Source organism: Ammospiza nelsoni, chromosome 2, assembly GCF_027579445.1.
Source record: "Ammospiza nelsoni isolate bAmmNel1 chromosome 2, bAmmNel1.pri, whole genome shotgun sequence".
NCBI classification, from domain to species: Eukaryota; Metazoa; Chordata; class Aves; order Passeriformes; family Passerellidae; genus Ammospiza; species Ammospiza nelsoni.
In genome coordinates, this window is record NC_080634.1 from 30,199,967 (window position 1) to 30,221,214 (window position 21,248).

The window sequence follows — 21,248 nt, forward strand, 5'->3', positions numbered from 1 at the left end:
TCATGTTTGTGTCTCTCTCTTGATGTTTTATCTCTCCTCTTAACTTGTCAGCAATAATGCCTGCTTTTTCTTTTCATTCCAAAGCTTTTTTTTTTTTTTTACATCTATAAGGAGGTTCATCATGCCATTTCACAGGCCACTAAGGAGATGAATTATGTTTGTAGATGTCAGTGCCTAACACAATTTAACCACCACAAACATGCATTAATTCACGTCACCTTACAATAATCCACTTACCAGATGGTTTGCAGAACAAAACCAGGAACAGAATCAAAATGAGGAAATACTTTCAGCCTTATTCTTTATTACTGAAGATTTTATTGACTGATAAACATAAGGACAGGCATCAGATTAAGCAGCAAGCTGTTTTCAGAAAGTACCCTAAAAAGTGAGCTCTGTGACTTCAGACAGAGACAGGAAAAGATTCATTTCAGGAGATTTCAAGTTCAAGCAATCCTTCTGCATTTTATGTCATCAAGTAATGCTGTTTGTGCCCTACAGAATAAATTTTCTGATCTCCAACTCAACAACAAGATAAGAAGTAGACTTCTAATTAGGAATTAATAAAATAAGAATACTTACGCTGACCCCACCGGCCTGTTCTTGGATTCAAATAATTTGGATAAAGTCCATTAGGACGATCCATTTTTTGAAGTAACTTCCGAATGTGCATGACCTAAATTAAATCAAGAATCAGGTTCACCACTAACAACGTTTGTCTGCCCTCTGCACAAAGTTAAATCTAATCTTTTTTACTTTTCTTTCATTTTTAGTAGCAAATTTTATTAATCTGAACTGCAAGCTTTCTTGAGGGCTTTCTTCAGATTTGTACATTTTTGGTTTTAAAGGACTGCTCACATAAACATATTTAAAAATAATGATTCTTAAATGTATTCTGAAACAAATAAGAAAACCTGTGTTATCATATATTTCTAGTTGAAATACAACAATTTGGTAACAGAAATACAAGCATGAAAATATTTACCTGCTACCAAGAATGGAAGTAGAATTCAATATAGAAAGTACTTCTACTTTAATTAAATTTATGATAAGAAGTATGATAAAAAATATTGATTTTTGAGACTCACCTTGTTGTAATATACAGGGTCTCCTGTCAAATAACTAAGGTGGACAAATTCCATGTGCAGAGTACCAAACTCAGCAAGGATGCTGCTGCCAGCAGAAGCCCAGCCCCAGTTTCGACCAACACCACTGAATTCCAACAAATATGCATAAAGAAAGGAAGAAAACAACAGAAAAGTCAGAATTATTGTGCACAGCACAACTACCACAGCCAATTAAGCAAGCAACAACAATATTTTAACCCACACTTAAGTTTACAGGAGTTGTGATTTGATTGGTCAATTGGTACACTGGTTGGATCTTTTTGGAATAAAGATACCATAACCTCATCGACAAAAAGTCCTATGTTTAAATAATATAATATCATGAAGTCACACAGATATGGTGACTTAACACTGGGCTCAATCACAGTTGTTTCTTATTCACTGCATGTTCTTAAGAAAAAGAACCAAGGTAAGACAAGTTTTGAAGGTGGCAGCATTGCTGCCTTGTCCTGCTGATCTGCTGTGTTTGCTTCACTTGTGTGAGATGTGCTTCCCTATCTTGTGTCTACATAGGAATACAGGATGTTTACTGTTGGCATAATATTTGAGTTCCTCAGGCTCACCTAAAGAATCAGCAGAAAGCGTGACATATCTATTTTTTGCACTCAAAGTGATACCATTTTGCTAATCCTAACTCCTAAATTACCTCTGGTTTAATTTAATCTGGGAGTTTTCACCACCTTTCAGGATTGGGTCTTTTAATTTCTGTAATTAACTATGTATTTCTGAAGATTACTTCTACTTCCTCTCATAAATGATTTCAGTTATGAGTTAGTGTACACACAATCGAGATATACATCCCAATTCAGCTACTGTTTAAGGACGTAGTGAAAATTTAAAGAATGCCTTGCATCAAAAACACTCTCAAAATCTGAGGGAAATCCTAGCACTGAGCAAGCAATACAACATAAATTAGGCAAGGCAGTTGTCTTCCATGAGGCAATGCAGACCATCTAAGTTCAGTCTGATCTGAGCAGTCATCTAAAGGAGCCTCTCCATCTGCACAGACCACAGTTCACTTTAGCACATCAGACCCCAAGCTAAAATGCAAAATGAAATAGTAACTTCAGAGTCCCATCATCTTCTCAAATGCTGGGAATCTTCTAAAGGTAATATACACCTCAAACAGTACAGAAAACCCAGTAAGTTCAATCATGTCCTGCAAACAACTTTGATTTTTAACAGATTTTGTAATGAGTAAAGAAACAATTATTAAGCTCTAGAGCAACACACAGAATAATACACTGTGTGGTCCAATGGCAAATTGAATGTTTATTGTAGAATCATAAAAAAACCCCAGGATCAAAATGTATTGCAGTTATGAGTTAGAACGTGCTGAACTCTACCAAAACTATTCTAACATGCCAAAAATGACAATTTGTCTACATTTTCTACAGTCCCACTACTAAGAAAAACTGCTGTATGCCGTTATTAATTTTAAGTTGGAGGGAAGGGGAGGAAGACATTTCACAAAAGAAAACTCATTACCTTTTCAGATTCACCATTGCCCATGGTATACCCGTAGGTGTGTTGAAGGCTGGAAGAAGTTTTCCTGCCAGTTGCACTGCTTTGATCTTGAAAACCTAAGATAGTAGGATCAATTGCAAATAGTTACAAAGTCTGATTTATCTCCCAGAACTGTAAAGACTGAAATTTCCTTGCCCCACCTACCTCTTTGTATTAAAAAAGCTTTATGTTTTAAAAAATATATTAACTTATAATTTTTTGCCACTTGTTCACTTTATAACTTTCGGTTAGACTTGAACATGAAAAGCAAACTTGTCATTTTGATTTCTTTCCTTCCAATCTCTCCAGCAACAGTTCTTAGATTCCTATTACAGAAGAATATCAGGTCTCCTCCCACCTCCCTCCACCGCTATTAGGAAATTCAAGTGCTTTTTAAAACAGTCTTTAAATCATACCTTGTATTTTTCAGTTAAAAACCAAGACACAACTCTCCTACCCAAGTATTTTAGCTTTTACAAACTTCCAACTTCTTTTTAATGACTTTACTTCAGACAGAGTTCCTAGTCTTTTATGAACATTGTCTATGCAAAACCAGATATGCAGTTTCCTCTGTTTTTTCCTTCATCGATAATGCATATGAAAAATAATTCCAGGGCTAATCTTCCCTCTCTAGTCTGAATCCCCAAAGAAATTATTGACAAGACAAAATCTCAGTAATTTTTACTGTTATTTCTCCTTACTTTTAGAACATAAATCTGTAATAGCCTTACTCAGAGCCCAGCACTTATTAGACAAGCAATTGGGGGAATTCTTCTAAGTCTACCTGCAAGCATGTTTTCCAAAGGCATATTTGGTACCTAGATATACATAATACAATCTAGATATACGTAAAATAATAATTCATACTCCATAGTATGAATCTGCTTTTACCAGTTAGTTGCTAGCACACATTTTAATCTACGCCCTCTCAGTATTCACTACATTTCTGGACAAGTATCTCCTTAACCTGAAGATAACATTATTTGCCAATTTGATGCACCACACAAAACAGTTAGAAAAAAAGCTACCACATCCCAGAATAACACGCAACACAGACATAGCATAGAAACATCATCTCTTTGGTGACCAGCAATAGGACATGAAGAAGTCTAATGAAGATGCACAAGGGCAGTTTCAGATAGGGAAAATGTTCTTCACGAAGAGACTGGTCACAGCACCAAGCCTGTCAGAGCTCAAGGAAATTGTGGAGATGCTCTCAGTCACATGGTTCAGTTTTAGCTAGTCCTGAGAGAAGCAGGGGGTTGGATTCCCCAGTCCTTAAAGGTCCTTCTAACTTGAGATATTCTGCAATTCTATTGTTAATGACCTGACCAGTAATCTGTAATCATAATTAATAAAATCTTTAGGAAGGACTGCAGCAGTTGATTTGTAAGGTCTATGGGAAGAAACTGAAGAGATGCTCACTAGAGAAGCAAGCTGAAAAATAAGCAATCAAGAATATCCTTATTTTTCATATGAAGGTGGGAAAAAATCAATATCTTTATGTTTGAGGAAATGACTAGTGAGACATGAAATAAACCAGAAGAAAATACTAAAGATGACATCTAATTGTATTTGATGCAGTGGAGTATGGAGAGATATAGGTGAATGTGAAAGCAATGAGCCAGGATAAAGAACTTTTAGAGAGGTTCTCCATATGAACTGTAAGATGGGATATGTCTAAACTGAAAAAGGATATACCTGAGAATATGATTTGGTATAACTATGAAGCAACAGAGGCAATGCAGCTTGAATGATTTTTAGCCAAGAAACTGACAAAAGACAGTCTTTGAGAAAATACACAGAAATTTAGGAGTACAATTCATATAGCACTTTGACCTTGAATAAAGGACCGATTCAGAACAGGAAGGCATAGTATAAGGAAGAGGTATAGTACAGGTGGAATCTCTGGTAACTGGGAAAAAAAGAAACCCTTAAGAGAACTAAAACCTTGGTCTTGGCCCAGTTGCATACGAACTACCTCATTTGAATCTATAAATAAGCATCAAAAATTCATGTTGAACTTTTCGAATTTTAAGTAGCAGATGGGTCAAGACCAGACAGAACTATCTACTGGGAGTCATCTGGGAGTACTCCCTCTACAGTGCAAGCAAGCTTCAATACCTAATGAAGAACAGAATGATGACTTCCAGTGAAATTGCAAATAGTTTGGAAAGACATTTGTAATATAAATTTGTTTATCTTCAGCTTTCTTATCTTGCACCCTCTGAAAGTGCTATGCACTATCATATTGTTCATTAATAAAAGATACTGAAACATTAGGGTAAGACTATTCAATGGAAGAACATCCTGAGAAACATCCTTGCTCAAGAATATTCTTAATGGCTATTTAGATTGCTATCCAGCTTTTAATTAGTTTGAAATGTATGGTATCTGAGGAAGGAATTTTTCGCTAGAGCGTATGAAGTAAAGGTTGAGCAGATCTAAATGTGCATGAATCTGGACAAGACAGTTAAAAGGCAATCACAGAGCCATTTCAGCATCTGAGCACCAGCAGGAACTGCTAATTCACACAACCATGCTGTTAGCAGTACCTGCCCAAACCGGCTGTGATTAAAGGCACTTTTCTGTCACCTCCATCGGGCTGAGGACTCTTAAGCACCACTGATGTAGCATCAGAAGGGTACAACACTCCCTCTCTATATGCTTCACATCTAAAACCGAATGTACTGGTTGAAAGCATGCCTTTACTTTCTATTACTGTCATCTCAGTCTGATCTTGCTGCTACTTCTGCATTAAAAAACCACTGAGTGCTTGGCACAGTGTTTACCTATGCAGGCTGGAGTAAGAACTGGGAGACAGCTGCATAGGATTTTATCAGAGCCAAGTGACCACAAGAGCATTTTTGGAGAGAGGGAGGGAAAAGAAATGTAGCAGGCAGTGGTGAGTGAGGTGCCGTTTATGGGAAACTGCAGATGTGTCCAGAGAGTTTTGCTGCGCTCATTAAAGTGCCTTCTTTAGCAAGTTTCAAACTTAACATAAGAACAACATTAAAAGCCTTGGGCTCTAGCTTATAAATAATGTGTTGGTATCAGACAAAACAGTTACTTATCATTTAATATTTTTACTTTAATTTTTTTTACACTGAGTTGAACTCATAGATTCTATTTCAGCCCTGGCAGTTCCCTGTTGACAGGCAATGCATTTCAAAAAATGAATAGGCAAGAAAAACAGAAAAGAACAAAAAATGAATGGCTGCCTTAAAAATAGAGCTCATTAGGAAACAGCAGAAGAGTTGGGGTTATTTAGTCTAGACATAAGATTTTCAAGAGAGGACAAGATAATGACTTTTCAGTATATAAAAGGCTAACACAAGTAAAAGGAAATAATATTTTTTCCATGGACACAAAGAACAAAAAATAACACCAAAATGGACCAAGGAAAAGTAAGTTAGTTATTAGGAAAAAATTGATGATAAGAATAACTACTAATGCAGCATGACTCTGATTGCTTCAAAGTCATCACCAAAGCTTTTAAAAATGCTCTGCACAATACATACAAAGACTTAGATGATTTAATTTTGCCAAGGAACAGAAGAATAACTGAGAATTACTCTGCTGTCTTAGCACTCTTCCAGCCATGTTGCTGCATTTTGTTTGCATGGTAAGGTTTTGGTAGTAGAGGGACACAAGGATGGCTTCTGTGAGAAGCTGCCAGAAGCTTCCTCATGTCTGGCTAAGCCAATGCCAGCTGGCTCTAAAACAGACCATGGGTCAAGGCTGAGCCCATCAGTGATGGTGGTAGAGCCTCTGGGATAACATAGTTAAGAATAGGGTAAAAAACCAACCACAGAAGAGCAACTACAGCCAGAGGAGTGAGAATATATCAGGGAATCAACCCTGCAGACAGCCAAGGTCAGTGCAGGAGGGAAGGGAGGTGCTCCAGGCATCAGAGAAGAGATTCCTCTGCAGACCATGGAGGTCCATGGGGGAGCAGAGATCCACCTGCAGCCCATGGAAGAGCCCCACATCAGAGCAGGTGGATCCCCAAAGGAGGCTGTGACCCTGTAGGAGCCTACACGGGAGCAGGGTCCTGGCAGACCTGTAGTCCTGTGGAGAGAGGAGCCCACGCTGGAGCAGCTTTGCTGGTGGGACTGACAACCCCGTGGGGGGATACTCACTGGAGCAGTTTGTGAAAAACTGTGGCTTGTGGGAAGAACTCATGTTGGAGAAGCTCATGGAGAGCTGTCTCCTGTGGGAGGGACCCCATGCTGGAGCAGGGGAGAGTGTGAGGAGTCCTCCCCCTGAAGAGGAAGGAATGGCAGAGATAACACCTGATGCAACCCCATTCCCTGACCCCTGTGCTGCTGTGGGGGAGGAGGTAGAGAAAATTGTTAGTGAAAGTGAGCCTGTGAAGAAGAGGGGGTGGGGGGAAGGTGTTTCAAGATTTAATTTTTATTTCTCTTTATCAATTAATTACCCCTAGTCCAGTCTAATTGCCCATGACAGTAGTTGGCAAGTGATCTCCTCCTGTCCTTACCCTGACCCATGAATCTTTCATTGCATTTTTTTTTGTCTCTCTCCTGTCCAGCTGAGGAGGGGAGTGGCAGAGCAGTTTTGGTGGGCACTTTGCATCAACCCACCACAGTTTCCAAGTATGAGATGGCTTGTGCACATTCCGTATCCCTAAGATTAAAATGTTTTGCCCCTCAGGTGTGGTATCTACTCTGTAGATACACAAAGCACCTTTCATGGATAATGGAGACCATCCACCCCAAGGTACTTTGTTAGCACAAAGATACAATTATAGAACAGATCAGAATCTTCTTAAAGACAGTAGCAGCAAGTCATCCTGCTTTGAAGATTCAAAAATACTGTTCTAGATAAATGGGTATTAAACCCAAGGTAGCTGTTCTGTCCACTCCCAAAATATGGGCATTCTTCAGAAAAGTTTTAGAAGCCACTGTAGCCTTGAAAAAGTGTCTCCATTTTACATGGCAAAATCTAACACATTAAAGCCATCAATTTACATGGCCTTTACTAGCCTAACACTTCTTTCTTCAAATACTGTAAACCAACAGAAGAATTTTCCCCCCTTTCAAAAACAAATCAGGCTGTAGGCAGCTAGAAGGAAAGAGAGTGAAAACTGGCAGAAAAAGCAAAATCTAAACCCCAAATCGGATAAGTGGATCCCTCATTAAGATGAAAACAGCAATCAGTATTTACAAACTAGTATGTACAGCAGACCAGCTGTGAGGGCCTGAATAATTTTCATCCAATAAATTGATGCTTAACATATCAAACCTGCCACCCACCCCACAATATGAAAGCTTGCTCCTGAGCCGATTAATCCAAGCAAGGCCATTAAAACATGCAGCAGAAAAGGGCCTTAAAGATTTCAATGATTCTTCAAAAGCCTTATTGATGTATCCAGTGACTGCCTAGATGCATGGCTTCAGCTCTCAGAAGACTGTATTATGCTAATACTGCTGTTAGGTGTTCCCTTCCAGCACTATGAATGGCAAACAGCACCAAATGGCCTCTGCTCCTAACTTTGAGAGTGATGATAGATGTTTTCTACAAATAAGGAATCTCTTTCATTTATGTGCATAGAGCAGCCTTTGAAACGTTCTTATTAAAAAGTAATAAATGCCAGACTTCTCTCTAATCTGATGGTTATTAAGTAGTGAGAATCTATGGCCTTGCAATGTGGCTGGATCTGTAGGCTTGATAGCCCTGGATCACTGAAAAAAACATCAGACAAAGCAGACATATTGCACAAGTTCACAGAAATGTAGTGCTTGGTTCAGCATCAGTACTACTATATTGGTATCAAATCCTGAACACATTTCCTTTCAACACTAAGGATGAAGATGATGGGGGAGATCTATCGATCTACTAAATGTAGATTGAAAAACCAGAGCCCTTGACAGCAATACCAGACTCAGACCCTTGAGGAAACTACCCTTGTGGTATTCCAGAATACCTTGTGGTATTCCACAGACCCTTGTGGTATTCCTTGGCCCAATCAAAATTAGTTATCTTTGTACTTTCAGAGTTCAATCTGCAGCAGTCAGCTCCTCACTGCCTTTTGGTGGCTAAACACTCATTTAAAGGTCAACGTCTTAGACAGTACTCTCTGCATAAGTAGAGATAAAGGTTCATGGTGAAAATCAAGCAGCATTATCACAAAAAAAATAATTAAGAAAAGCAGAAGTAGCTTAATAAGCATTACAGGTTTGATGATACATAAGTCTTACTGCATAAGAAAAAGATGTCTGCATATCAGATAAATAGCTGCAAGTTCCTAGATGAATAGCTCTTAAATTTCAACATATTTTGCTTCTGTAAATCTTGGGAGCTCCCAGGTTTGGGGGCTCCCACTGTTCCTAGGGCATTCTCCCCTGCTAGTGGGGGCCATCTTGCTACCGAGAAATGGAGAAACAGCTCCCTCTTTACACATCTGCTTCTAGTAATTTTCACTTTGTAATTACAAAGTCATCTTGTGAGATGAGGGAGATGCAGTAAGATCCTGGTAAGATTTCAGCTATCATAGTATGAAATGAGAGTAGGAGAACACTTGAGGTATATTTCATATATGTTTGTTAGTGATGATTGAAGAGGTATGCCACATCTAGAATTGGTCCTGGAGAATGTAAATCACGTTCATGTGAAATTTAGCAAGGCAGTTACAAACTATACTACCTACAGAGGTGAAATGATGTAGAAATACATAAATTCAACAGCACCTCATCAGCACTATAGGTTTCTTGAGTTGTAGCAGATGTTCAAGGAGGGAAAATATGCAGATACTGTAAAGACAATGCCATAGCTGAGGTACTATTGCAGTCCTTGGTGAGCTGCAATGATTACCAAAGTACTTGATGAACAACACTTAGCATTTCCAAAAGACTGAAACTCTTTAAATAAGAGAAGACTTATTCTGCAAAGGCAATGCTCTATGAATTTATATTACATTGAGACAGAAAAAATCAATATGAAAATGAAAAATCTAAACCCATCCCAGCAGTCTAAGATCAGAGTTAAAAAACCAAGAATCAGCTTGAATCTGGACTACAGTGACAACTTAAAATGGCTATCATGACAATTCGTTCTACTTTCTTTACTTTGCACACTGTGATGGGGTCTCTCCTGAGCCTTTTTTTTCTCCAGGCTGAACAATCCCAGCTCTTTCAGCATTCCCTCAAATGAGAGATAATCCAGTCCTTTAACTATCTTTGTCAGTCCTTTGCTGGACTCTCTCCAGTGTGTTCATGTCTCTTGTACTATGGAGCCTATAACTGCATACAGTAAAGGCTAAGAACTACCTCCCTTGACATGCTGGCATATTTCCTAATGCATGCCAGGATACCATTCACTTCTTCACTGCAAGGACACATTGCTGCTCATGGTCAACTTGGTGTCCACCACTTTTCTGCAGAGCTGGGTCTGTTTGTTCCTCCCCAGGTGTGGGACTTTGCCCTTGCCCCCACGGAACTGAATGATGTTCCTGTCAAGCTTATTTCTCCATCCTACTGAGGTTCCTCTGCATATCAGTTGCTCTTCCTGGTCTGGTGTCATCAGCAAATCTGCTGAGAGTGCCACCTGTGTCATCACCCAGATCATTCCTGAAAACATTGAACAGGATTGGACTTGGGGTAGGCCTCCAGTCACTGTCCTCAAACTCTATTTGGAACAGCTGATTATCACCCTCTGAACTTGTTTGCTCAGGCAGTTTTCAATCACCCTCACTATCTGCTCATCCAGCCCATACTTCACCAACTTCTTTACAAGGATCTTATGAAATAAAGTCAGTTCATCATAGGTCATCAGGGTTGGCTGAACATGAGTTCCCCAATGACCTTGCTGTTCTGGGGAATAGTTTACTAAATTAGTTGCTCCATCATCTTTCCAGGCACAGAGGTAAGACTGGCCAGATTGTAGTTCCCCAGACCCTCCTGGTTTGCCCTTTTTGAAGGCAGAAGTGATCTAGGTGTGATACCATCACACTCATCTTGAGCATTAGCTCTGGTGCCCACTGATACCCACTTTGGCAGCAAAGCTACTACACCTCTGCAAGGCACTCAGCTGTTACATGCAGGCAGTTTACACAGGCAAAGGCAAAGAAACTCTGCCTAATTCTAACAGTCTCCAAAATTTTAAAACACTGCCAAATTCACCCTCATAAAAGTCCAGACTGGTTAAATCCGCTGCTGCAAAGTACTCCTGGGCTAGGAGAATTCTGGTCTCTCAAGAGCAACAGGATAAAGCAGATAGTACTTAAGCCATAAATATTACATAACTTGATGATTTGCTCATTTCACAAGGCAATAAATGCTTCATGGAATGTTCCTTCTATGTGGAAAAAAGGAACTCCCTTAGTTTTCAAAATATGTTGACTAGGTTGACATTTTCTTTAACCAGTAATATCACAAACAAGACTTCTACAAACACTTTTATTTAAAGAAGTCACACCAGATTCCTCCCTGAAAGATACATTTTTGCTGACAATTTTAAAGAACAGTAGGAAAGACAAGAAAGGCTGTCCAGTTTCAGATGACACATGAAATTAGGTGATGAAACACCTAAACTTCATGGCTACACAAGCTTGGCTCTCCTTAGTTTCTCTGCTTAAGGATGCAGAGACTCAGCTTGTAAAAATATTCTATTGCAGGGTATCACAACTATCACAATTTCCAAGGCAAAAGCTGCAACTGTGCTCTACACTCTGCTTCTGAACCCAAAAGCTCAGTAAAGCCCACAGGACTGGATAGGTCCATTCATACATCCAAAGCTGCTTCTTTCCTAGAGGCTCTACACTATTTCGAGATGAAAATACAAGTAATGATTTTTTGGAATAATGAATACAGGGACAAAGACAATCAAAAGAAATGGGAAGAAACTCTCTATCTTATCATAACACTCTAAGAGAACTATCCTAGTTAATAGTTGTACTTAAAAGCATTAAAATGCCTACCTGATCACACTGTTCAGCTACAGTCTACAAATGAGCTGAAAAATAAACACACAAAAATACTCCAACTCCATCAGTTAACTGCAGATAAGACAGATATTATCTGGTTGACTACAACTTCCCCTATTTACATTTTACAAATTAGCAATCATATATTCAAATAGTGCTTCTTAGATAAAAGATAAATACTCTGGCATTTCTCTATGATCAGCAGGGAAAGATTTCCAAACAGAATTCTTAAGTGATACTATCTTTACCTTCTTCAAAAGTTTTCCAAAGCTGGTTTCCTGGACAAGAGACATGAGGAATCCAGTTACTGTTGACTGAGGCATCTCAGGATGTAATGAAATATTCATTGGTTTCACACTACTGATATTTTTGAAAAATCCATATGAGAAAGTCTGTGCATATATTAGCTTATTAGAAATATTCAACATTTTTGCTTTAGAAGATCTGAAAATAAAAATTTGGCATGAACTGGACAACCAGCTAATCATATTTGAACTACCTGGCACTGGCTAATAATACTTCAATTAAACTGCATAATTTCCATTTACTTCAATAGCCGTATTAGCTTCCTTGGCACAGATTTCATGCATTTCTGAGTAGAAATGTTACATGTTCTCAATTTTTAAAGGGCCTTCAAATCCAAGGCACTTTACAGCAGTCAGTCAACATCACAGATGACTTAAAATTCAGAATAAATGTGATGAAAATCTGGCATATAAATGCCTCCTCAATCTGATAATTCCAGGAGATGTAGCATATTGCTTCACATCCTGTCTGAGCCAAAAACCATGGCAGTCTTGAGTTAATTTTTCTTCTGCTATTATTATTAGAGTAGTAAGCAATTTTTGTGCTTCATCTTTCCTGCTTTTCATATCTCTGGCTTCTTCACTCTAAGTTTACCTGCACAAGCAGTATTGACCTGCCAGTTTAGCTACCTTTGTTAAAAAATGGTCCCTGAACTAAAAGCAACAATCTTGAATTTGCACAACACACCAACCACAATCACCCATGCCTAAGCACAATCTCCTTTTTCTGTGGGAGCTACTCCAGTAGCAGAGGGAACCAGATGTGACAGCATGGACAATGCCTGGCTTCTGGATTAAATGTTCCCCCACTAGCAGCTGGCACAGAGAAAGACTGATTTAAACTGTGGAGAAAGGGAACAGAGACAGAGAAGGGAGAAAAATTAATCGGAATGGCCATCAGGAAATTGGAGAAAAGAACCATCAAGGTACAGAAGATCAGCATGGAGCTTTGCCAGTGGGGAAGCAGAAGTGGTAAAGCACAGGGCTTCTAGTCCCCTCCCTCCTACAAGGTGAAGTGTCAGGGAGAAGCTGGTAAAAGAAGGAAGCATAAATAGGCAGTGAAGGGGAGATACAAAGGCATCAGGAGGAAGGGCAGGGAACGAATGGAGATCTAAAGAAGGTAGGACATAAAATGGATGGACTGCCAAGAGCACAGCTGAAAGTAACAGGATTATGAGAAACATCTTGGGGAATGTGACAGAAGAAAAACACTTTCTCATCTCCAAAACATAGTCCTAGGAACTAGAATTGACTCTAATATATCAGTCTTTCAACATGCCTTTGTAGCCAAACACATCCAGGCAAAGCAAATGGTATCAATGAACCTTGGAGTGCTGTTTTTTGGGTTTTTTCTATTAATCAATGGTCTTTGGTATTTTGGTACTACCAGCTGTTCTCAGTTGAGTTAGACTGCATTACGTGCCTGAAGTTCACAACTCAACTGATGATCCAGTCACTCTGTGATTTTTAAGAAGAAAAATCTGCATTAGAAACCTTAAGAAATGGTTCTGAAGTCAAATAATTAAGATGTTTGTACTAAGCTAACAAGTTTTATTAGAACCATTTTTGTGCAATGGAAGTTATCTACTTCCTGTGGTTATTAATCTCTCTTGACATTGGTTTCTTTTCGGCAACACCTTTTCCTAGCACCTTCTCTATTCATGACAAATATCTCCTTAATTTCTCATATATTTTTTTCTATGCCATGAAATATATTTCCCCATATATTTCTCTTTTTTGTCCTTCAGCTCTATGCTTAGATTGTCTCAATTTCTACTTTCTTTCTCAGTTATTCCTCTATCTCCCATTTCTCTTGAATGTGCTGCCAATCTTTCCCTGCCAAGCTTTCCCTTTTAAATTTATCTTGATTTCGCCTTTAGTCTTTGTCAGAAACGACTCAGTCCCTTTTAGACTGTATTTGCCTTTACAAAGAAAAGTTAAACAGAGATTAAATTACATATTGTTTTACACTATGTGCAGTCATTATACACACAGCCTCCCTTCTCCCACTGTGGCAATGTGACAGATTACAATGCAAAAATCACAGTCTAGGGGGAAAGAAAAAGGTAAAAATCATACAGCTTTTACATCTTCAAAAACATATTCCTGACACAATGACAGATGCAAAGCACATTACACTGCACCTGATTAAAGTAAATAGTGTTTGGTGGTTGTTTTTTGTTTGTTTTTTTCTTTTTTATGAACTGGCTTGTTTTCCCCAGTCAACAGATATGTAGCTTATCTACAGTTTGTATATACATATATGGACTAAGTTCTGACACAAAATTAGTTGGCAAGCAAAACCTATGAGCAATGAATTAGTAAGCACTGAATCTTCATAGTAGCATAAATTCTGCAAGGCACTTGAAAAACCAGACATTTGCTTTGACAAAATGGTGAGATAAATATCCAGACTCCTGCAGCATAATTTATAGTTCTCAGGATCAGAACTATAAGATAAAAATGTTGCTCTTTTATGCCACACAAATGAAAATAAAAAAGGTTCAAGAACAACAATCTAATCATCTGCATAAAATAAAGGAGTAAGTGTCAAGATACCTTTACGCAGATACATCAATAAGCAGTACTGAAGGGGAAGATTCCCTTCAGAGAGATATCTGGACTGTGTCCTGTATCACATCCTGACTATTCACTTGTCCAGGAAGCACAACTACCAGTCCTCTTACTTTTCACGACTTTGTACTGCTTCTACAAATCCTTCTAAGAACATTATTGCCAAGAAGCTTGCAGCATACCAACAGCAGTCTTGTAAGTCTTGTTAATGACTTCAACAGAAATAAATTCCTCCTCATATGTGAAGTTCCTATTTATAAACCCAAATGCTCATAGGTCTTTTGCCACAGGATTTCATACCAGAGATTCAAGCTGAGCAGCTTGCCTTTTCTGAGTTTCACATACTCTTCCAAAGCCACAACTACTCAAAATGCAATCCCTTATTCTGACCCCATGTTGGTCTGTTCAACATGAGTTGCTCATTTTTCTTGTAGCTGCCAGTCTGCACCTACACCTTTGGCAACACTAAAATGGATTTAATTTACACAGGCCTAGATGAACATTCAATTAAATTTCTCAGGAGTTTTCTACTTATTTTCCATTTCAACAAGAGCAAACTTACAGTCAGATATAAATTCTTAAGACTTTAATTATCAAATCACTAATGTACCGGTCATGTCTTATTTTCCATTATATAAATTTCTGGTGTGGGCAGAAAAAGTGAAATCAGACTATCTGGCTCACAATTACCTAGGTTACCTTAAAAGACCTTTTCTTAAAATGCACATAGTTGCACTATTTTGATATAGGCACTTATCTTCAATCCTGTATTTTGAATTGAAAAAAAAAAAAATCACAGAATCACAGAATGTGCTGAGTTGGAAGGCTAGAGAACTTCTTGGTCATTCCTTTAAATATTTGTTTCTTGATTTTCCAATTCATAAATGGTAACAGAATGTTACTGCAGACAGCATCCTCTTGATTCCTAAGATAACAAGAGTTCATAATCTTTATCATGTGGTAGGTGCACACACCATTAGAGGCAACATATTTTTTGTTAATATTTTCCTAGATTCTAGTGGGTTTGCTTAGCAGTTATTGTAGCATTCCTGGCATTTCTTTTTCTCTCACCATATCTGTTCTCAGTGAGCATGCAAATTCCTTTTCAAGACAAAAACATAAAGAGTTAGTACTGAATGAGAACAAGTTCCAAAAGTCAAAGCCAGCCAAAGATACTGAATTTAAAGCAGTATGTCCAGAGCTGTATTTCAGTTCTGTTTCAAAGTGAAAAAAAATCCTGCTGGAAGAACTGTGTTTTCAGTTGACAAAAGACAATGCCATACTTCCTTTCTGGATCAGATAAAGTGGGAAAATCCTCAGGAGGAAAGAAGAGGAAAACTCCATGGTAGAAACTAATGTGTTACTATGTCAAGAGTAATGCCAATAAACAAATGTCTGGAAAAACAACAGGAAGGATACTGTGCTTGCTGTCACTGGTGCCCATCAGCATCAATGTGTTTCTTAAACTACTGAAGAGGGACAGACAAACTCACAGACCTGGTCAAGAGGAGATACATGACACATGAACAATAGTTACCAATGACCTGCTCCTTCTTAGCTTTTACAGCCCTCCACAGGAACATGGCCAAAGAATGAGTTTTAAGAGTAGCTATCACTGCACAGCTATTCTATTTTCTAGTGCTAAATCAGATAGTCCTTTATTTCCACCAGTTTAAAGTATATTACACTAACAGAAAAAATCTATTTCCAATCAGAGTGGAAGAAACAAATTCAAAATAAAGTCAGTGTTCTGCTTCAGGTGTCGTGCAGCACCAAGATGCAGCAATAAACTGGGCTAAGTGTCCTTTGCCAGTCAAGAATATGTTTACTACAAGCCTGGTAAACAGAAACTGCACAAGCATTGCGATCTGCACTGCAGTGAGCTGTGGCAACGCCCAATATGAGACAACACTTTAGGAGTCAAAGAAAAATAGAGGGGTTTTTTCAGACTGTGTCCTGTTAAGAGACCAGTGAGCTGTCATAACTACTTATGAATATGCAGCTCATCTCCTGGCAACAAGCTCAAATCTCATCTTCATTGAATAGGACATACACAATGCTGTTAACTCTTCTGAGATTTTCACCCTTTGAAAACTTAATTTAGATAGGCCTTAAAGCTTTAATTTAGGTAATTTCATCAGTACAGCTAAGAATCCCGTGAAACCAGTACACACAGTATTGTCTTACTTATTGAAGACCCATATTTCATCTATTTAGGTTGGTTGGTGGGGATATCCATTGACACATATAACATAATTTGACTAATGAGCTTTCCTGAACAGAGGAGATGCTGCCTGTCAGATTCCTGGAAAGGATTAGTTTGATTATCTGTTAATAGAGTATCAGGTACTTAACATCCCTCGTGCTCTACTTTAAATGAGATTTGAGGCTAGATTGATCCACACAAATGATATTACTATTTTGCCCAGAAAGATATGTCATTTTGATGGTGTTTAAAAAGATGAAAAAGACAGTCATGTAAATGAACTGCTTTATATCTAAAGCTGACAAAAGTAAACAGAGTAAACTATTAATCTTCTATTTTTTTATGTTGCAAATACCGTAAATAACTTTGTTCAACAAAAATAAAACAATAAGTTACCCTTTTTATTATATTAATAAATCAGCAGCAGACAAGAACACTTTGTCATAATGGTGTAAGTGTCCTCCTGCTGCTATCACACAAGAGACATTTAGAATAACATTCACTTTGTTTTCCTTACTTGACGCTGTTCCTCAAGCACAGCCATGTACACTGTGCAACAAGCGACTGTCCATCCATCTCTGGGCTTTTGTCATTCCGTGCACTACTGCTAGCAGGAATATTTTATTTCCAACTGCCACTCACACCATAAGTTTTAAAGATTTGTGAAGCTTCACTTCATGAAAAAAGCAAGCAGTCAATGGGTCGTTTGTGCACTCTCTCCTCAGACAAATGCTGCTAGTACCAGAGAACACTTAGTTACTCTAAAGGCAAGATGGGGTCACTCTTGTCTACCCTACAAATCTCTTATGGACTGCTAACAAAGGAGCTCTTGGCAGAGAATGTAAGTTATCACTTACTTAGCCCAATTCTCAGTCACCTTGCCTACAAACCAGAACACATGCAAGAACTGGAAACAGCTGCAGATGAACTTTTGTGGGGAGCAATTCCAAGGCCATGGGCTCAATGTCTGGTTTTGTTACAGACTTTCTATCATATACTATTAGAAAAGTTAAATCCAAGTTTTAAGAGATCACTGTCACATTCCTTTTTCTGGTTCTTCTTCCTTCGGAAAATGTGCTGAACTGTCAGAAGCTTTAAGGACTCTAATGTGAGAGGGCCACAGGCACTTAGAGTGCTAATTGCTGAGAAAAGGTAATGTCATACTCCTGATCACTGAAGCACTCCAAATCCAGTAAATATCTTCACTATTTTTATTCTCAAGTCTATCCACTTTGCAATTACTAATGCCTGAAACGAGCGTGACAACATTCTCTCACAACACTGTAAACCTTCACGCACATTAATGGGACATACGTACAATACAATTCCACAAAAACGATCAAGAACACGAAGTTCAGCCTGGGTGCTCATAAAGACGGATGTCACACACACACCTGCCAACTGTCCCTCACAGCACCTACGGGTGATGGCTGAATAGCCCTTCCTCTGTGATCACCTCTCTGGCTGAGGTTGCATTTCATGCATTTGCAGAACAGAGCACTACTTCCCAAGCACCCTGGAATGTAGTGACCATCTCAGACATGGAACAGAGGAGTGCTGGTAGCATGATACTATAGTCAGCACACACAGTGCTTTGGTGGAAATCCTAGCTCAAAACAACCAGCTTGGCAGATGCATTCTAGAGCCTGTGATACAATTTTTTAATAAATCATAGAGTAGGCACATGAAAACAAGCAATGACTTTTTAAGGATCAGAAAATAAAACAGGCTTACTCACTGAAATGACCATTAAAGAGTTTGTCTGTATAGATGTGGGCTCTATTTACATGTTTTTGTACTATTTCTTCTTTAATGTTCAGAAAGACAGGGGAAATCCACACATTCAAAGGATCCATCTTAATTTAGATAAAATCTAGGTACCTGAAAGAAAGTCTGCAGTGAAACAAAATAGATCCATGTAACATCATGTTCCTCTGACTCTCTTGGTCTCATTAACTACATCTCCTCAGCCTCCTGACAATGATATGCATTTTACACCCTGCCTTCTCCTACTTGGAGACATAGCTCCAGCAAGTGCCTGCAGATGTTTGCTCCAGGTACTCTCTTTCAGTGTTAGAGGATTTTATCTCCATATAAACAGTATCTCACTTAGCACATATTATGAGAAAACAGAAAATAATGCATGCTGGGAACACACAGGGGAAACACCAAAATCCCTAACCCAGGCTGAAACTGCTATTTGAGGAAGTTTACCAACTCCCACAGGTGACACCAAGCCCCAGAGGGGATCCATGGTCATGAGGGCTCACCACCACAGCTAGCCACCAGATAGCCATGCCGTGTCACAGACTGGGCTGCAGCCATGGGGAAGGGGAAGGCTTGATATATAAAAGGTAGAAGATTCTTTCCCTTCCTGGGGAGATGCTGATAATTCTGTAATTATCAATGGATGAGGCTCTTTATTTTTTGGCTAGGGCTTGCTGTGTAAGAAGTAAGTATGCCAAGCCACTCTGGAAATACAAACTTTTCTAAAGCAAGAAGTAGTTCCACAGCATGGAGAAGAAATAGTACTCAAGGATTATTAACCTTTAGGGAAGATGTCACAGCATCCAGAGACAGCAGACATGCCTTTGACTGGGATCCCTGTGAAGAGATTACTATTCTTGGAGATTTGCTCAAAAAATTGGACCGTATCTATCTATTTTTCAAGAAGCTGGACAGACATTTGGCAGGCAGTCACGTTCATTCTAGCAGTGGGTATCATCCACGCTGGAGGCTATTGGGCAGGAGCCATAGAGGAGCAGTGACGGCAATTCATCAAATACTACTGTAAAAAAATTGGATTTTGAACACAGAGCAATAACCTCTGGTACAAGACTGTTCTTTGTCTTATTTGGGCTTTATTGCTCCAATGATCATTCTCTGTGTTTAATTACAGGATGATTCTGCATGTATATAACACTTAGACTATGCAGATGTCTGTCCCTCCCTCCTTGAAGACATTCCCATTTGGAGAGCAGAAAGTTCATTTACAGTGTGCTCACAAACACTTGGAAGTGAAAATACTGCTCATAGCAGGGTTCAGTATCTTCACTGCTGTCTTTTGGATGGGTTTCAGAAATAAGGAACAATGGGTCCTGCAAGATGCTCTAGGAATCTCCATCTGCTTTTATGAGCTCAAAGAACTTCACACACTCAACAGGAAGGCTTGAAGCTGATTTCTTCTGGCATTGTCATCTGTGAAGTCTTCCTCATACTGACTGCTCCTTCACTAGCCAGGTCTGGGGACAGCACAGCAGAAATCACAACTCTTGGACCACTTGATACAGCACACCACAAGAAAATCCAACTTCTGTTGAAAATTCCAGTGTGATATCCTACATCAGGTTGCAACAGTCCTTTTACTGTTTTAGTCTTTAACGACACTGGAACTCCTGGTTTCCTGGTAGCCTACTCTCACAAATTCTACATTCAGACACAATCATCATGGATCTATTTTGTAAATTCTCCTGCAGCTCATTGCTGTGGTCTGTTGGCAAGCTTCATTCTTGCAGCATTAACACAGAGAGATCAGCCAACTCATTTCTGCCTCGTGCAGTTCATTCTTACTGCTTGCATGCTTGCTGCACTTTTGCAGCAGGAGTTGAAAGCTTTGTGGACATAGAGTGATTTTACAAAGCAGTGCTCCTATCCTCCCTCAGAAATCAGTATCAGCTACCCTGATGCTCAAAAAGACCCAGATGCACAGATGCGACTGAAAGAAGTGGAAGAACATATAATTAATCATATACCAAATAAAGATCAATTAGATAATTCGTGTTGAAAAAATGAATTTATTAATACCAACATCCATATAGAAGAGAAAAACCCCATCTTACCCAGAGAAAAACCAAGCACCGAACATGACTGATCTTGAATAAAATCTTGAACTGCAGAACTAGATAGACACCAAAGGAGATCAAAGAATTCCAGAGGCACATCCTCAGAAACCAGTCATGCTGGGGTTCATTTCCAGACAACCTCCCTGGAAAATGACTTTAGAAGACTGTATGAACAGACAGATCTAATCTAATAAGAGTACAAATTGCAATAGCATTCTTTTTTTTTTTTTTTTGTGAAATACAAGTAGTTTATCTTGCTCTAATCTCCTTGTATACATGATACTCATTCATTAAGCATTTCTATCCTGATGGTGTTACATACAATAGAGTGACATCAAGATATTTTATTTCATTAGTGCTGGATACTAAGTTAAAGAAAATCATAAAGAATACAAAACATTCTTATACAGTAAGTCTAGGGAATGAACTTGGAATAAACAAAGAAGCCTACTGTTCCAGGGAAAATGCTAAACAGTGCCTTGCCAGGCATCACTGGAAACTATAAAAAACCACATGGATTCATAACTAAAGAGAAAAATTATATTTGTGCTGGTACAATGCACTAAAGAAAGAAAATCCCTTAATGCAACCACATAAAAAAAGTTGGGTTTTTTGTTATTTTGTTTTGGGATTTTATTGACAGTTATTTTTTGTTTTTTAAATCATGTAAGGCTGGTTTTCCATACTCAATGTTTACTCCAAACTAGGCATATGGAACATTTAATTTATACTTATTTCTGTTAC

General features: G+C 38.6%; 1 protein-coding gene across 1 annotated transcript in view; it reads right to left on the reverse strand.

Annotated features, from left to right (window-relative positions):
• Positions 1–21,248, reverse strand: part of MAN1A2 (mannosidase alpha class 1A member 2) — a 132,790-nt gene that overhangs the window by 44,616 nt on the left and 66,926 nt on the right. Inside the window, exons 6-8 of the mRNA XM_059466123.1 lie at positions 2,616–2,710; positions 1,089–1,212; positions 583–676 (exon numbers count right to left, since the gene is read on the reverse strand). Of these exons, the coding sequence (XP_059322106.1) occupies positions 583–676; positions 1,089–1,212; positions 2,616–2,710 (313 nt within the window). The remainder of the gene's footprint in view (positions 1–582; positions 677–1,088; positions 1,213–2,615; positions 2,711–21,248) is intronic.